This window comes from Urocampus carinirostris, chromosome 6, assembly GCF_059441175.1.
Source record: "Urocampus carinirostris isolate Australia breed hairy pipefish chromosome 6, RoL_Ucar_1.0, whole genome shotgun sequence".
In the NCBI taxonomy this organism is placed as follows: Eukaryota; Metazoa; Chordata; class Actinopteri; order Syngnathiformes; family Syngnathidae; genus Urocampus; species Urocampus carinirostris.
Window position 1 is genome coordinate 21386646 of NC_142354.1, and position 17504 is coordinate 21404149.

General features: G+C 38.8%; 2 protein-coding genes across 4 annotated transcripts in view; one reads left to right on the top strand and one right to left on the bottom strand.

The window, feature by feature from the left end:
* The window catches only part of rad54l2 (RAD54 like 2), a 24362-nt gene extending 18641 nt beyond the window's left edge, over positions 1-5721 (top strand). For 2 of the 3 annotated variants that reach the window (XM_088338245.1, XM_088338247.1), the window contains exon 22: positions 1408-5721. In XM_088338245.1, the coding sequence (XP_088194371.1) occupies positions 1408-2351 (944 nt within the window). In that variant the 3' untranslated portion in view covers positions 2352-5721. The remainder of the gene's footprint in view (positions 1-1407) is intronic. The other variant, XM_088338248.1, reaches the window with a different exon arrangement.
* Positions 5711-12416, bottom strand: cyb561d2 (cytochrome b561 family, member D2). The gene is made up of 3 exons (XM_088338249.1): positions 12053-12416; positions 11937-11974; positions 5711-10506 (listed from the first exon to the last, which is right to left on the bottom strand). Exons 1-3 carry the CDS (start codon positions 12183-12185, stop codon positions 10006-10008), a joined length of 672 nt encoding a protein of 223 aa, XP_088194375.1. The 5' UTR covers positions 12186-12416; the 3' UTR covers positions 5711-10005.
* Positions 12417-17504: the final 5088 nt, after the last annotated feature.

Genomic DNA, 17504 nt, shown 5'->3' on the forward strand with positions numbered 1-17504 from the left:
CAACCTTTTGGTTTCAGTCCTTGCAACAGTGGGCGATACCCATTTCAGGTGTCCTCTAAAGACAGACTGTAAAGATCAGAAACTGTAAACTAAGAAAGGAGATTTACTAAAGTTTAGGAAACCCATTTTAACCACTATGAAGTATTGATGAACGACTGAGACAAATATGTGACAAAGTACCATTTAGTTCATGAAAATTTCAAAGTACAAGGAACGGTTGCAAGGAAGAGAAAAGGCGATATTGGAAATTGAGATACATTTTACACTAGATCATATAAACCTGCAGTATTTACTGTCACTTGAAGTAATAAAGAGGAGGTAAAATTTGCACTTCTGATAAGTTTGAAGTATATGTTCAACATAAGGAGAAAACATATCATGGATTTAGAACGGGAGGGAACCCATAACTCGGATAAGAAATGTAAACCTTTTATAAAAACACTCCCCTGACCCCTTCCCTTTCATGAAATCTCCTAGGTTACAAAATGGAATCCTTTAGGATTGTGGGAATCGATGACCAATGATTGGAAGAAAGTGACAATGACGTAAACCAGGGGTTGAGAACCTATGGGTTGCTTAAATATTTTGCTTTCATGGCTCTTTGGGTCAAAAAGGTTCCCCTATCCTTTGATGTGAACGGTGCATAATAGTTCAAACAACAGTGAGGTATAATATTCAAAATAACAAGCTGGCATGAAAACAGAATAAACGTATCCACTTCTTAATGCTTTTCTAGATGTGTATATGATGTGTGTTGTCAAGGTTTATTAGTATTACTTTTTTTTCACAGTTACACATTTGTACTAAGCCTAACGCAATGTCATAATCCTCTATTTTCGGTGACAAATTTTAAAACGGTCTCTCGAGGGCCACCGATATTTGTTTAATGACTTTAGAATATAGCGTACAGTAGACCTGAGAGTGTTCTCTATTCGGGCCCAGGTTCTTTGGAATGCTCTGCCCACTGAGATTTGATCTGCAACCTCAGTGAAACTGTTTAAATCTAGGTTTAAAACACATTTATATTCTACATTTTATGAATGAACTATATCTCGTATTGACAAAATCTCTGTATTGTTTGTTATTCAACATCCGTTGCAGCCTGGTCAGCCTGGAAGGGGGATTACCTCATGTGTTCAAGGTTTCTTCATTTTCCTCATGTTGAGGTTTTTGAGTTTTTCCTTGCCCTCATGTAGGTTTTAGATCAGGGGATGTTGTAATAACAGTCTGTAGTTTGCAATAATCTGTTGTCTTTGCAGCCCTTTGAGACACCTTGTGATGAGGACAATAAAAAAAAACATGACTTGATTATGTACTGAAAATTATTTCCAAGTGGATTTTTCTTTGTCAGATCATTTTTTTCTTTCCCATTTTTTAAAACCAAGGCCCTACTTTTCCACTTTGCAGGTAGTCAGCGCACAGCGATCCATCCACTCGGCAACGGCTGCGCCTCTCCAGGGGAGCAACTGCAACATTCCCCAGACGAGGAGCAGCAGTCGTCCTCTCCGCTGAGCTCAGAGATTCTCCAGGAACTCAGCCACTATGCAGGATCTACTAGTGCTGGCGCAGACAATGAACTTTCCTCCCACTTGGACGGCTCTATCCCGGTGGCGGTAGACAGCGGCATGATCCCCGACTTGCGCCCCCCGCTGGACGACAACCTCCTGAGACAGAGTCTGGAGACGCAAGGGGCAAAACGCAAACACGGCGGAAGTCAAAGCTCCTCAACCAAACGGACGGCGTCGCATTTTCCTGGATATTCTTTGAATTCCTCCGGGCTCAGTTTTCCACCAGTGGGCCTGAGCTCGTCTTCGCTGTTGGGGAGGTTGGGGCATATGAATCACCCTCTTCTGATGGGTGGAAGTGGATCTTCATTCCTACAAGCACCTGCACAGACGCTAGCAGACCTACAGACCATGTTCCCTTCCGCAGCTGGGAACGGACAACTTCCCGCCCCGTCCTCCTCAGCTTTCTCCACCGCCCTCTCTACACCCTCCAACACCATTCCCATATCGTCATCGCCATCCGCATCCTCATCCGTGACGTCGGCTTCTTTGCCTCCTTATTTGATGAGCCCCAACGTGGCGGGCTTGCTTTCGTCAGGCTTCCCTCTCAACTACAGCCAGTCTTTACTCCCTGAAGCCCGGATGTTCTCCAGCCCACTCCTTTCTGGAGCATCCGGGTTCTCCGCGGCCAACAATGCTTCAAATTCATCCGGCTTCCTCTCCCATTTCAGCAATCCCACGTCCAGCCTGCTGGGGGCAGCCCTGACCCAACCAGACAGGTATCGCAGCACGGAGAACGGTGGCGATAGTTCAGACGATGATGTCATTGAGGTGACGGGACACTGAAGACTCAAGCAGGTGCAGTTGGGTGCGGACAGTAATTCGGAATGGGAAATAATTTGACGACTAATACTCACTTGTTTAAAAAAGACCCTTATTACGTGTCATATGCTTTTGTTGTTTCCAATAAAAAAATAATTAAATTAAAGGTGCAACGATTTACCAGTTATAACTACGCACAGCGCCATTGACAGCTATCGACGTCAAACCTCTTATTTTCAATTCCCAGCCCATTTACAATAAAATGGAACTTCCGTCAATGGCCGTTAGTGAGTGAATTCCTTTTTTTTTTTCTAGAATGTATTTATTTAGTCACTTTATCGTCAGATAATTTCACAATACTCCGCCTTTTAACAAAAAAAAGAAAAAAGTTGTAAAAATCAAATTAGGTTAAATCTGTTTAGCCACATTATTGCTTTAAATTAAAAATGAAAACCTTTGCCCCAGTTTAACAAGACGGAAACATTTTTTTTGCCCGTACCGTGGTTCACACTAAATTCATTTATAGTTTCTGCCTTGGTCACTTGACATTATGTGCCGTTTGGAAATTAATTGTAAATTTCAAATATCTATTTATTTAAATTACTACATTGATTAAAAAAAAGACAAAATAATCAGGTAAATTGATGAGAGAGGGAAGAAATCAAAAAACTAGCTGTAGAGCCATCATCTAAACGGAGAATTCTTAAGTAGTATTCAAAATTCTTTATAATATTTGTTTAATTATCGCACCGTTCAAAGTAAAACTGTTAATTCACTGTAAAATCGACTGTGTTATCGTGTTACTGAAAAACAGTTATTAATTACTGTACTTCATTTAAAAAGTAATTTCACGTCCCTTCCCCGCCAGATTACCGACACTAATGAGTATCTAGTTACAAATTACTCGCATAGAAGCCAATCCCCTCAAACTGCTTCAAAATAGCCACATAATATAAGAAAAATACAAAATAACCTACACACCAACCTGTGAAGCCTTCATATTTCTTGGCTTGTAATCTTGAAAGCTTGTTCAAAAACACTTACCCGAGACACTCCATATATATTTTGTCTCTGGGTTTCGAACCACTCGAAGATCTCCTTCCCCATTTTCAAGACGTTTTTTGTTTCCAGGCAAAGTGTATTGCTAAAATAATTTTAGAAATAAAGTGACCAAAATTTTTTTACCGTAAATTCTGTGCTCACGTTTGCTCAATTTTATTCCTATTTGTTTGTGGTTGCTGTATAAGCCACAACACATAGCTCACCTTTGTAGCCTTTTCATTTGACTCACAGTCTCGTGAAAATTGCTGCTGTGCCGTTAAAACAACTTTCAGTTGCTTTACCTTTTCATAATGTTCATTTCCAGTTAGCTTATCGTTGTTGGCCTGTTTCGTCTGGCAGAGCCTCTTGATGTTATATTCTTATAAAACAGCCACACTCTCTTGGCAAATTAGGCAGATGCAGTTGTTTCGGATTTTAATGAAAAAAAATACGTCCCTCATAGTCACCTTTGCTTTTTTATTTACAGTCGCCATGTTGGAAATTGCGTGGGCTAAAATTCTCACAGAAAGCCAAGGGGCAAGGTGCCCAAAGGGCTACTGCCATCATCTGGTGAAATGGTTAATTTTTTTTCTCTTTTTTTTTATACGAGTTTATTTTATACTGCGGGGGACATTACTGGCAAGCCACGTTATTTTATAACTAGGGCCCAAGGCCGGACTAGGTGGACCTGCCTGGCTTAGATGCAAGTTCATAGGTAGGGAGAATATCTCCACGAGGAGAAATTTAGCACTCTCGTACTCTGTGCTTGAGACGGCGCCACCCCGACTGTATTAAGTTGTGTTTTGTAGGTAAATATAAACAACCCAACCTCATTTTATGTTGATTAAGATGTGACAACGTGAATGAATCAGGACTGAACCGCTTTTAATACGTTGCGAGGTAACGCGAGTAAACAGTCGAGTTATAAAATATAATTAATAATACATTACAGTACTCATTAGTAAGAAAAGTAACATGTTCCTTCATAACACGGGAAATTGAGCATGTGTTTGTAGTAGCACTCTAGACAAATTTCTACAATTTTTCACATCACCTAAAATTCATTGATCTAGGTGCGACCGCATTACATTTTTTACAACCCCGATATTTTAATAATAATTAGAAAGAAAAAAAAAACACCCTTTGCTTTAAAAATGTGTAGCATCCCCTGGTTAAAGAGAAAGATTTTCTATGACTCATCATGTGTACAAAGCAGCTACTGTCACTGTTTATAGTTCAAACTGATTAATGTGCAGTGGGGAGTGTGTTAATACAGCATTTATAAAGATAACCATTGCAATCTTTAGTTATGCTTTTGGGGACGGGTCCCTTTCATTTTCCACTCTTCTTCACGCTCAGATGAATGTATCTCAACTTCAGTAACACACCCAAGTGTTGTCATATTTTGCCTTAAACAACACTTAGGACTCGAGTGTTGTGGGTTTTTTTTTGGGGAACCATTGTAAAAGTTAAACATGTTCTTCTCTTACTTACAAATGGAAGCTTATTTGTGTTGCGATGTTTCCCTTTAAAGAAGTAGATTTTTGTCAACATCTGCAGCACAAAATTCTCCCTCACATTTGCCGGTGAATGCGGCAGTATTTTGCTCGTGGTGTGTTTTGGTCTCTACTGCCTCTTGAATTGTCTTTTCTCTTGCGATGGCATCGCCACTCGTGTTTAGATTTAGGATCTGTTTGCAAACTGGTAGACACAGTGGTTATATTAAATGAGTCTGGAAGAAATAAGACAAATAATTTTTTTTTTTTTTTTTTTTTTAAACAGACTGGGAGTACAGACCCCCTCTCATCATGATTTGTCTCGGATTCTTGTAAAGTGGCTTTGAAAAGTGAATTTTATTAACGGGGGACTCGCTTCTCTATATTTGTACTCTTATTAGAATATGAAAATGTCATCACTCTGTTTAAATCTGTCAAGTAGGCTCATTTTTACGAGTATTTCTTTTTTTTTTTTTTTTTTTTTTACTTTTATAATTCCATATCTTTCCTGTAATCGTAGCTCCCCTATTCCCGTGTTTTTAGTGTCTGAAATGTATTTATTGTTTTTTATTTCTCCTTACTAGATGGCTGATCCGCGCCAAGTAGACCAAGGGGTGGTCAACCCGGTCCTGGAGAGCCCCAGGTCCTGCATTTTTGGGGGGAGGTTTCTCTTCTCCAACTGAGGTGATGCAAATGTTCAGCTTGATTGGAATGGCCTCTACTGGGGAAGAGAAACTCCAAAAACATGCAGGACGTGCAGCTCTCGAACAAGTTGACCACCCCTGAAGTGGACAAAAGCGAAAATGTATTGTCGATGTTATTTTCAAAATAAAACACGTGTTGATTGTGTGAATACACTTTCTTTTTATTTATTCAGCTTCGGTGGATAGACAAGTCAATTTTACAACTGATTCTGTTCATTATTATTGTTCATTTTTGGTCAGAAAAATACAAAAAACAAAGGAATTTCATAAATGCATGGAATGTAACTGTGCATATATTGAAAAAATGTTACTTCGATACATCTAACTGATAGCCTTATTAGTAAAACAGTAACATAAGCTTTAAGTACATGTACACATTACAGCCTTCATTTGCAGTAGATGTGGCTAAAGTTAGTATTCAAGAACTGCTATTGCTGTAATAGAGGACATAAGATTCACACTTCCAAGCACACTTTGAAAGTATATCATGGCATACATAAATGTATACTGCAAAATAATAGGTAAAAGTGTACAGCAAATGGTGAGGTTGACCCAAAAATATAGTCTAAAACGGGTGTCTCAACCTCGTGGCCCGGGGGACAATTGCCGCCCCCAGGATGATGATTTGAGGCCCTTGCCTTAACATGAAAGTTAAAGGGACAAGTGTGTACTATTTGCCCATTAGATGTTGCTGTATCCTGTTGTGTCAACAAAAACAATTGCTGAGAGCACAATGAAAGAAGACAAAATGAGTCTGTAAGTGACCAAAATGTACCATATTGCTTTTGAAAAGAAGGAAAATAAGTAGAAGGAAATACAAAATAAGAGAAAGAAAAACAGACAAAATGTAAAAGAAATGGGGAAAAAAAACATGAAGAGAAAAAAGCTTTTTTTGTCTTTTTAACTTTCCATCTTTTTTTTGTTTTCCTTTTTCCTTTCTTGTTCTCCAATTTTTGGGGATTTCTTTCCCCTACTTTTTTTAACTCCCATTTTCCTTGTTTACCTCTTTTTTCATTTTTTTATTCCTTTACAATTTTTATCTTTATTTGTGAAATTTAGGTAAAACTAGTTTGTACCCTTCCTAAACTAATTTTTGCTTGCACAACATTACAGCAACATCTACTGGACAAATATAAAACACTGTCCCTTTAAGAACAGCGAAAAGTTTTTATATCAGCGCTGTTTTTGTGAAAAAAAAAAAAAACAATTGGGCCCAACCTCACCCAGACCCTAGCTTTAGTGGCCCCCAACCCAATTGAGTTTGAGACCCCTGGTCTAGAATCTCTTGGAAGCAGCTTCAATATAAAAGACCAAAATTTTGAACAATGTCATATAGGTGGAGTAATGGTTAGGCAGCGAAATTCAACCGAGCCAAGATCGGTTGTTACTTCAGCCCACAGGCGAAAAAGCAGTTTTCCCTGAGATGTTACATAAAAAAAAAAAATGATCAAATTGAATACATTGTGTATTATTAAGCGCCATCTAATGGTTAAAAGAACGTAATTCTTTAAAAAATATCCTAGTGAATGACTCAAATAAGCAAAAATGCATTCGCTATTATATACACATGCATTTTTAGACACAAATAGGTGGAGAAATGTTTATTTTACATAACTAGAGGCTCTCTTAGAGGGATCTGACATGATTGTCCGCCATCTTGCTGCTACGGGTAGCCAAAGACCCAAAAACCTTATGCTTCTGTGCTGGAGAAGTCGGACAAGGTTGGGCAACTAAATGGTGCAGTTTGAATTATTTGTGCTTGGTACTTCAAATAGTACAGTATCCCTTTAAGCTTTACTAAGCTGGAAAACATTTTATTTAAAAGTCTAATTGTTAATTGTATGTTAAATAGCTAAAGTAATTTTGGTACACGTGTTTTGTGTGCTAACACTTTGGACAGTTGTAAAAAAAAAAGCCACCAAAGCCCACTTAAATGTACAAAATAATAATAATGCCAGAACCTGTGGCCCATATCAACAACTATAACAACGAAGATTGTTTAGCCTCATGTTGACCGTCATTTTTCTAAATGTTTTCACAAGGTGCGAGCAGTTCTTTTGTAAAAAGTCACAAAATAGGGCAAACAGGAAGTTAGCGGGTATGCAGTATTTACCTTCTGCGCAAAGGCTGCTGGGCGAGAGAGGCAGACAGAGAGAGAGAGAGGCAGACAAAGAGAGAGGAAGAGAGGATTGTGTTCTGTCTGCAGCGCTCCGCCCACCCCTTACCAATTACCCAATCAAATTGCTTTGGGTGCCTGGCTGTTGTATTCAGGTGTTTGCGGTTTTTTCTGTGGGTTTTTCATCATTGTCTCAGCATCTTCCTTTCCAGAGAGATGTAAAGCAAAAACAAGGTCTGTTGGTGTGACAATGTGACTAATCGGTAGTTGAGGCTGTGCCATATATCTTTTGAACCGAAACATGTCTGCTCCGGCGTCGCATGTAATAAAATTGGAAAGATACACATAGGACTTGCACTATCCATATTTTATCTTTCGAGACTGACTTTCTTATAGAGCCATATCTTACACGTGAGCCATAGGAACCCAACCCCTCCTCTAAAGTTTAGAAAGAAGTAAAAATTATTCAAATCTAGGGGATTTAACAATGACTAAATATAAATAAATATCTCACTCAAATGAAGTTAAAATCAACTTAACTCATTCAATGCCATAACGTATAAATGTTTTCAGAAGCATTGTCCCTGAGTGCCAAAACATAACCCCAAAAAATTGTTTTATCTAAAAATATATATATTGTAAAAAGTTTGATGCAGCTAATCTGGATGACAACGTGAAGAAGGAGAATGCGTCTCTCTATCTGGGTTTCAGATAGACCAAGCATTAAATGAAGAATATGAAGAAACTTGAGAAGGGACTGCACAATACACAAAGAGGTAAGTATTAGTTTCAGGAGCGAGCAGCAGCAAGTCAACTGCAGGAGAGAGAGTGGGAAAGGTGAGATGGCACAACATTCATTTGGACAGGTAACTTAAAATTAGTTTTACCTGGTTATATCAGTATCAGAAATTATTTTCCCCCAATTTTATTAACACTCCACTTATTGAAACATGAATATTTTGTTTGTTTGTTTGTTTGTACATGATTCAATTGTTTGTTTGTTTGTACATGATTCAAATTGAATCTTTTCTTCCGGCGCCGTCACGAATGGCAGTCACTCCAGCAGCTCCCGTGTTATTTTCGATTGTTCTCGATTGTTCTCAGCTCAGGGATGCTGCTGGAAATGTGAATTTCCCTTCGGGGATGAACAAAGTATCTATCTATCTATCTATCTAATCAGTATGTATCAAACCTCTGGGAATTATTTCAGTATGATAAATCACCATTAGATGGCAGGAGTGGCTTGGATCAGATCTTTGTCCACACATTGAGGAAACCCAACTTCCTAATGTTGCTTTCTGTATCCAGCAAATGAGAGTCGTGAAGCATTGTGGTGAAAGTCGAAATATATGGACAAATGGTTATAGGCAGTTAACTCTTCAACAGAGCTTATTCCTTTTAAAAAGATCACAAAATCCCATCGTCATTGGGATTTCCTCGTCATCGTCGAGGAGGAATGATGTTTCATTCACGCCCAAGGGTACGCGATCACCATGGTGACCGAAATAGTGTGATCACTGAAAAGATCGGGCGCTGAGTAGTTCTTGCCAAGTTCAAGCATAGTTCATTCTTGCAATACGATTTTATTTTGCAATCAAGGTGCCCTTGTGTTTACAGAAAGCATTGTTTAGAAATTGGATGTGTCACAAATGCGAAAGAAAAAACCCTGAGGTGAAACTTCAAATGAGTCCTTTTCACAAAAAGCCATTTTCCTCAGACGTTTTCTTGCAAATGAGTGTTTTTAAGAAACTTAGCAATGTTCAATTGTGATTTACTAAACAATGATACAAGCTAAAAACATTCTTTTGATTTGATTTGATTTTTTTTAAATAAAGATGAGGGCGCAAGCTTTCTTTTGATATCACCTCAGTAATTCGTATACCATAGGAAGATTCTGGTGGGCCACCAAGGTTTCGTTGGCTCCACCAGCGTCTCATAAACGTTTTTAATTAAAAATATACAATATTTTTAAATATACATGTAAATGAATAAGAAGTTACTAAAATCACTTTTAGATTTCTCAATACAGAAATGATTGCAAAGGCCATGGTGTGTATTTGTGCTACATACCTGTCAGTTGAATTAAAAATGAACAGTGTGTTTTCCCGGTGTAGAATGTCCCCGTACTCTCCACCCGCCAGGGTCACATAAAATTCTAGGGGAAACACTGATCCTATGACTATATAGCTACAGCACTACGTTTACTGTAGGAATCAAAATGGTAAATATTGTCTGGAACCAGCTCGCCCAAATTGAGAAAAGTGTCTGGCATTGAATGAGTTAAAAAAGAAATGGATTTTGATTCTGTTCCTCATAACCCATTATGACTGCAAACGTTTCTTAGCCACGTAAGCGCTAGTAACTTGATTCATGATGATGAGAGCGCTGATAACTGGACAAAACGTGGTCAGGTACCACGTAGCATCACTGACAGACTTGGCGAACCACACGGAAGACAGGCCGAGGAGCAGGCTGACGCTCCCCAGCAGGTAGGTGACCAAACCCGACGCGGCGTGGTACCGTTTCAGCTTGGCTAGGGACCAGCCCTTGGCCAGAGAGTGATAGATAAGCGGCACGGCGGCTAAAGATTGAACGGCCGTCGTGCACACCGTGACCATGCCCAGCAGGCCGTGCCACGAGGTGAAATGAGGCTTGCCTTTAAGATGTTTGTTGTAAAAGATGGCTGCCAGGCCCAGCGTGGCGCACGTCACGCAGGCGCACTGCAGAATCCAATGCACGCGAGCTTTGACTTTGTGCGAACATTTCCTCAAGGGGGAGCCGTGCGGCGAGAAGAGCAGGATGGCTTCCGTCATGAAGGAGAACTGATGGAGTCCAACAAAAATATTTATGTTTTGAAACTGCGTTTTACACTCGGGCTATTCACAACAACTACCGTAACAATTCGGACCGACTTTTCCCCAAGCTTTCAACCATGCGGCTTATCCAATGATGCGGCTAATATGTGGATTTTTTTTTTTTTAGCAGGTAAGTAAGGGTAGGAGTGAGACAGGTGGAATAAATGTGTTGAAGAAGAAATTAATTCAATGTAACTTAGCACTTTGTGCAGGAATAAAACTAGCATGAACAAGGCTTCATGCTAGTTTTATTCGGGGCTAATTACAATAACCATTTTAGGAATACTTCTAAGAGTCTGTTTATTTGCAAACGGAAATAATGTGGCGAAACGAACGGATTACAAGAAGCAACGTCAAACGAAGCAAAGATGTTTTAATCTGATTTCCACCGATCTGTCGACATTATCGTGTGTTTTCGAATTAAAATTTTACAGAAATGGATTCTATTGTTTGTCCTTGATGTAACAAAGCCAGTTGAAGACAGCCAGGGGACGTAATGGTGAGTTACACCGGCTTTATAGTTTCTGGGTATCTTGTTTCAAACTGATAGTGATAGTTTTTTTGGTTTGAACAAATTTATTGACACTAATAACAGAAAACTAACAGTGTGAGGTTTGAACAACCCCTCTTGACAATCTCAACAGCAATCAAGCACATTCACAATATTATATTTCAATATGACGTTTAACAGCAAACACAATGTGAGGTTTGAACTGATAAGTATATCATAATATCTTGAATCGCAAGAGTTTAAGCTTTCCAATGAAATGTGGCATGACATATTTCAGTGACGGGGGAGGCAGTAGCTCAGGAGGTAGAGCGCTCGTCTTGGGATCAAGGGATCCCAGTTCGATTCCTGACTCGTCCGTGTTACATGTCGAAGTGTCTTTGAGCACATTGTAATGCGCTTTGGGAAGTCATTGACTTGAAAAGCACTATATAAATGCAGATCATTTCATTATGCAGACATGTATATGTTTATCATGTGGGCTAGTTAGCTAATGCCTGCCAAACGTTGGAACGTTAAGGTGCCATATATTCTAAAAACTTTCTGTGTACCGTCTTTCTTTGTAAATAATGTAGGCACGTGCGGCTTGTAGTCAGGTGCGGCTTATGTATGTACGAAATGTTTTTTATTTTCAAAATGTTTAAAATTTTAATTTCACAACAGAACATATAAAATGAGAGTTTAACGTTTTAAATTTCATGCTTGATTTTAAAAAAATTATCATTTTTTAAGTATAAATTGAGCTCTAAACTGTTAATGTTATCATTTTAAACAAAAATATATACGCATCTAATGATTATGGTCAGGTGCACCAAATACAAATCGACCAATCAGAGAAGCATGAATATGTCACGTGTTGGGAGCTTTATTTTGAAAAATCACAACTTACTGCTAGTGTCATGAGGAAGGGATGCCAGGAAAACCAACCTGGAAGAAGCCACATAAACATATTACGTTCACATTAATAATAAAACAAAAAGTAACAATAACAAATGGTTGACTCACTTGTACCAGGTCGAGCGAGAACCGCGACGAAGACAGTAAAAGTTAAGCTGAGAAAGTGTATCACCACTGCGGTAGCGACTCGGGTGAACGCGAACAATCGAGGTTCCGCGTCTGCTTCTTTGCTTTGGGCCATGTTTGACAATTAAATACTACTAAGTGTTCGCTATTGACGGATTTTGTGAGATGCTCGTACGACACCGTGTCACCTAAAGTCGCCCCGAAAAAAGAAACGGGATCAAAAGTAACTAAAGGAAAAGCACTTCCCAACAATTAAATAAGCCGGTTGTTCAAACAAATCAAAAAAGATCAATATTGATGAGTAATGAAAGTGTCTGGTGTGGTGTGTTGGCACCGCCATGTCGTGAGAGCCTAACATCCGGTTACTTAAGTTAAGCTTTTCATAATAAAATAGTCTATTTTGACGTCATTTCCGAAAATCTATGTTTTTGTTTTCACAATAACATACAAGACGATCTTCCGATTGTGTTTTGGTTTGGTTTCTTTCTCCAAAATTAAAAAAAAAATCCTTTAGTTGGCTTGATGTTCTCTTTTTTAAACTATGATAATGATTCCTTTATTTGTATGATTTGGCTAGTTAGCCAAGATGAGTATTGTACTAAATATTTTTGTTTTTCTTGAAATACTTCAGAGTTCAGGTTCGCATTATAAAGGTACAGTGTTAGTTTTCGATATATTGTTTTGTGCAACGGAAAACAAGTCATTAAAGCACGAGGAAGAATTTAAACTACTCAGACTCAAAGTTACTGGTAATGTTGAGTCAGGTAAGTCAGTTGTTGTTTGCAGATGACACAGCGCTTGTTGCTGATTCTGAGGAAAAATTGAGAACGTTGGTCATGGAGTTTGAGAGAGTGTGTGATAAGTTATGTGTGAATGTTGGGAAGAGTAAGGTGATTAAGTGTTCACGTGATGGAGTGGGCATGGCGTTAGAAATAAGGTTGCATGCACAGGTGCTGGAAGAAGTTGAAAGCTTTAGGTACTTGGGTTGTGATGTGGCTGCAGTTGATGGAATGTAGTGCGAGGTATTGCACTGAGTGAATCAAGGAAGCAAGGTTTTGGGTGCTCTAAGGAGAGTGATGAGCAACAAGAGTATGAGTATGGATGTTAAGAGGGGACTGTATGAGAGTGTGATTGTGCCGACTTTGTTGTATGGTGCAGAGACTTGGAGCCTGAACGCAGATTTGAGAAGGAAATTAAATGTTTTTGAGATGAAATGTTTGAGAAGTATGTTAGGAGTGACAAGATTGGATAGATTGAGAAATGGAATTGTGAAAGACAGAACTGGAGTAGTCGTGGAACTGAGCAAGCGTGTTGATAAGAGAGCACTCGGTTGGTTTGGACACATGGAGAGGATGGATGAGGAGCGAATGTTGAAGAGGATCTACAGAGCAGAAGTCAATGGAAGGAGACCAAGAGGAAGGCCGCGATTGACGTGGATGGATGGTGTTATGAGTGCACTGCTGGAAAGAGGTCTAAATAGAGTGGAAGCCAGAGCTCTTGTTGGTGATAGGAATGAGTAGAGAGGTGTTGTGAAAGGATAGTGGTATGTTTAGACGCTTTCTAAGGGATGGCAGGACAACCGTATGATGCGGCAGGGGTAAACCAGTGAAAGCTGTCGGGCCCTGCTGTTGAACAGAAGAGTGTGTTGTGTCACCCTGACCCGGGTGACATGGTCGCTTTCTTGTGTCCCATTTCATCTGGAGGGACGAAAGCATGACCAACTTGGATGCCAAGGTGCTTAACTTGTTTGGGTGTTTGGGCATTTGGGTTGGCCATGGTCCAAAAAATTTTGAGTGTGTTTTTTTGCTACTTTTTCCCTTTTTATTTTTGAATTTTCTTTAATTTTCTTAATTTTTGTATGTGTTGTCTTGCTGTCGGTCACCCCTATCGAGGGATATGACCAGGGTAGATCGATAGATGGATGGATGGAAGGATGGATAGATAGATAGATAGATAGATAGATAGATAGATAGATAGATAGATAGATAGATAGATAGATAGATAGATAGATAGATAGATAGATAGATAGATAGATAGATAGATAGATAGATAGATAGATAGAGACTCAAAGTAACCAGACTGCACCATGTTTTTTCTCTTTTTACTGCCGTTGCAGCGTTTAACACGTGTGCGGCACAGTTCTGAGGTCATGGGATCAAACCCTCCTGTGCAGAGTTTGCATGTTCTCCCCATGCCTGTGTGGGTTTCCTCCGGGCACTCCGGTTTCCTCCCACATTCCAAAAACATGCATGTCAGGTTTGTTTGTGGCTTCTTTTTTAGCATAGCATGAAAAAACAACATCAACAACTAATTTACAAAAGGAGACAACCAAATATTTGCACGAAACAACAGCTGTACAATCCACGACATAATACACAATTCCCTTTTAACAATACTATCAATACATTTCAATAAAAATACTACATGTTTGATACAATTTCTCAGACTAATGGCCGCTGATCGCAGTGTTTGGAGAAACTCCATTTTAAATAACGCCTTTATGTAACGCTTTTTTTTTTCAGTAACGGCAATCAAACTAATTCCTTTTTCCGCCGTTACTGTTTGCGCTATCCTCGAGTTGTTTACGTCACATATTTTCGGATCATGTCACCATTTGAAATAGCGAATACTTTACAGTTAGATAGCGATTAAAAATATAGTATTTACCAATGCGCTGAAAGAAAAAACAAATAAGGGCTGATTATCGAAAAATGTGAGCCCCATATTTTTTTGTAGATTTATAAATAGTGTAATTTCTGTTACTTTTGTTACTTGTGCAATATTTTAATTATACTTCCTGTGTTTTTAAGTATTGATGTGCGGTATTGTGGTTAGCATGTTCGCCTGAATGGGTGTCACCAGGCTGTAATTGCTCAAGGCACACCATGGGAAATGGTGCACCTGCGACCCTAGTGGTAAAGGGATCCACCCACCTACCATATAAATGTAAAGTTAAGTTTCTTCATCAAGTTTCTTTATTTCTGTTTTTCTTTTTGTTCTGTTGTGTATTCTGTTTTATTCTCTTGTTTTTTTAGGGTTTCTTTTTTCCATTTTTGTCTTTTTTTTTTTCAATTTATTGTTGCCCCTTTTTAAGTCATCCATCCATCTATTATCTGCACCGCTTATCCTCAGTAGGGTCGCGGGGGTGCTGGAGCCCATCTCAACTATCTTCGGGCAGTGGGCAGGGCACACCCTGATCTGGTTGCCAACCAGTCACAGGGCACACAGAGACAGACAACTCACTCACTCATTCACACCTAGGGACAATTTAGACAGAACAATTAACCTGACATGCATGTTCTTTGGAATGAGCGATGAAACTGCAGTGCCCTGAGGAAACCCATGCAGGCACAGGGAGAACATGCAAACTCCAAAAGGGTAGACCGCGGTAGCTGGACTTGAACCCTGAACTTCTGCACCGTGGGGCTGCGTGCTAAAAATGTTAACCACTCGTCCACCGTGCCACCTTTTTAAGTCATTCCGTGCATAATGTTGTATAATAATTGGTAATGTAGGGATGAAAGCGACAAAAACAACCGAACAGCTGTTTGGGACCAGAAAGAACGGCTCTTTTTAGTGAGCCGGACAAAAAAAAAAGGGTTATCTAAAAATAGTTGCAATTCCCATCTCACCACCGTGTTTTGGATTTGCCCAGAAATTCTTTGACATACAACTTTTAAAAAGATCAACAGAAACAGCTACTTTCCCTGGTAACTCATTCGTTTCCATAAAGTAGATCTGTTACTTTTTGGAAGAAGTGGTGAGTAACTGTAACTACCTTTTTTAAAATAACGTGACCAACACTGCCCATTGCACAAGCAAGCACTCAATGGTCCATCACTGGTCAGTTGTCCTCTGCTTATTGTGCTCCAATTACTGTGACATAAACCTGTGACTGTTCATTGCCTGCACAGTGCACACACTTGAATTAACAGTCAACAAATTGCAATGTGGTGAGCAACTAAATGTCTGGAACTATCACATTTTACTCCATTTTTTAACTCAGACCCCAAATGAATATATAGCTTCTATATTGAGAAATTCTTCCTTGTTAGATTCCACACATTTACAGACTGAAATTCAAATTATGATTGGTCCTCAATACCAGTATTGTTAATATATAAAATTCACCTTCCTCTGGAAAAAGACGACCTATATTTCAAAACTAATTTAAACTCGTATCAAAATATTTCTTAGTAGTGCATTACACGTTCACATAATGGCAATTTAGCATTCTCATAAACCAAGTTCCGTATTTTTAAATGGCAACTAGAGGTTAAGTGATACTGCTCTCAGATACCATTGTGAGGACTGGACTGATACTTTAAAGCCATGGTCAGCAACCTTGGGGCCGCGGACCGGTGCCCGGCCGTGGTTAGTTTGGTACTGGGCTGCACAGAAGGAAATTTATGTTTATACCATATTTATTCATGTATACAAGCATTTTGTTTACCCCCAAGAAAACTCAATTTGGGTGAGTGCAATTACCTGTAGTTATTTGAGGTATTTCAGTGATGATTAATCAGTCAACAAGTACCAGTGACCAAATCAGCTAAGCATTGGATGTGACAGGAATCAAACCCAGATCGTAATATTGAGAGTGTCAAGTCCTAACTACTTCATCACTAAGAATGTAGGTGAAATAGGAATAAACATTGGGTTTCGTCCCATCATCACATTATTTTTACTCACGGTGCCACGTTGTAATGGAGCATTATGGAAAATAATTCAGCCAAAGCAACGTTGTACAATGTCATACCGTGAGTAAAAATAGCGTGATAATCAAACAGAATGCCTTTTGCTCTGTTATCCAGATCCCAAGTGATTGATGATTACGCAGTAGATTTAGGCTTATTATTATTATTACTATTATTATCAGTAGTAGTAGTAGTAGTAGTAGTATTAATCTGTTTATTTATTTATTAATTATTGATCTTTTTATTATTGTATTTGTTGTTATTAATATTTATGTTATTATTAGGCTAGACCGCGAGATTATACTTAAAGGCTTGAAAGAAGTGTGTATAATTTAGGGCCTCCGAGTGGTTAAAAAATTTCATTTATTTAAAAAAAGAATCTATATATACTGATTTAAATATAAAGCATAAAAACATTAACTATCATATGTATGTGTCTTTTGTAAAATACTCATAAGACACGAAATTTGCATTTCTTTTACATAAAATGAGCCTCATCTAGAGGGTTCTGACATAATTATAACTGCTACCCCCAAAACAAAAAATGCTTGGAAAAAAACACTGGTGGCTCTACTTGCAAATGTCTCTTCATACGAAAGTTTAAGGTTATGAAGTACCTGAGCGGGAAAATATTGCCTCTTGTTACAAAGGCGTTTCAGGATACGAAGTCAAAAATACATTACAATACCAGCTGCTATTAGCCAATCCCAGAGTTTCCCGAACGTAAACAAACTGGC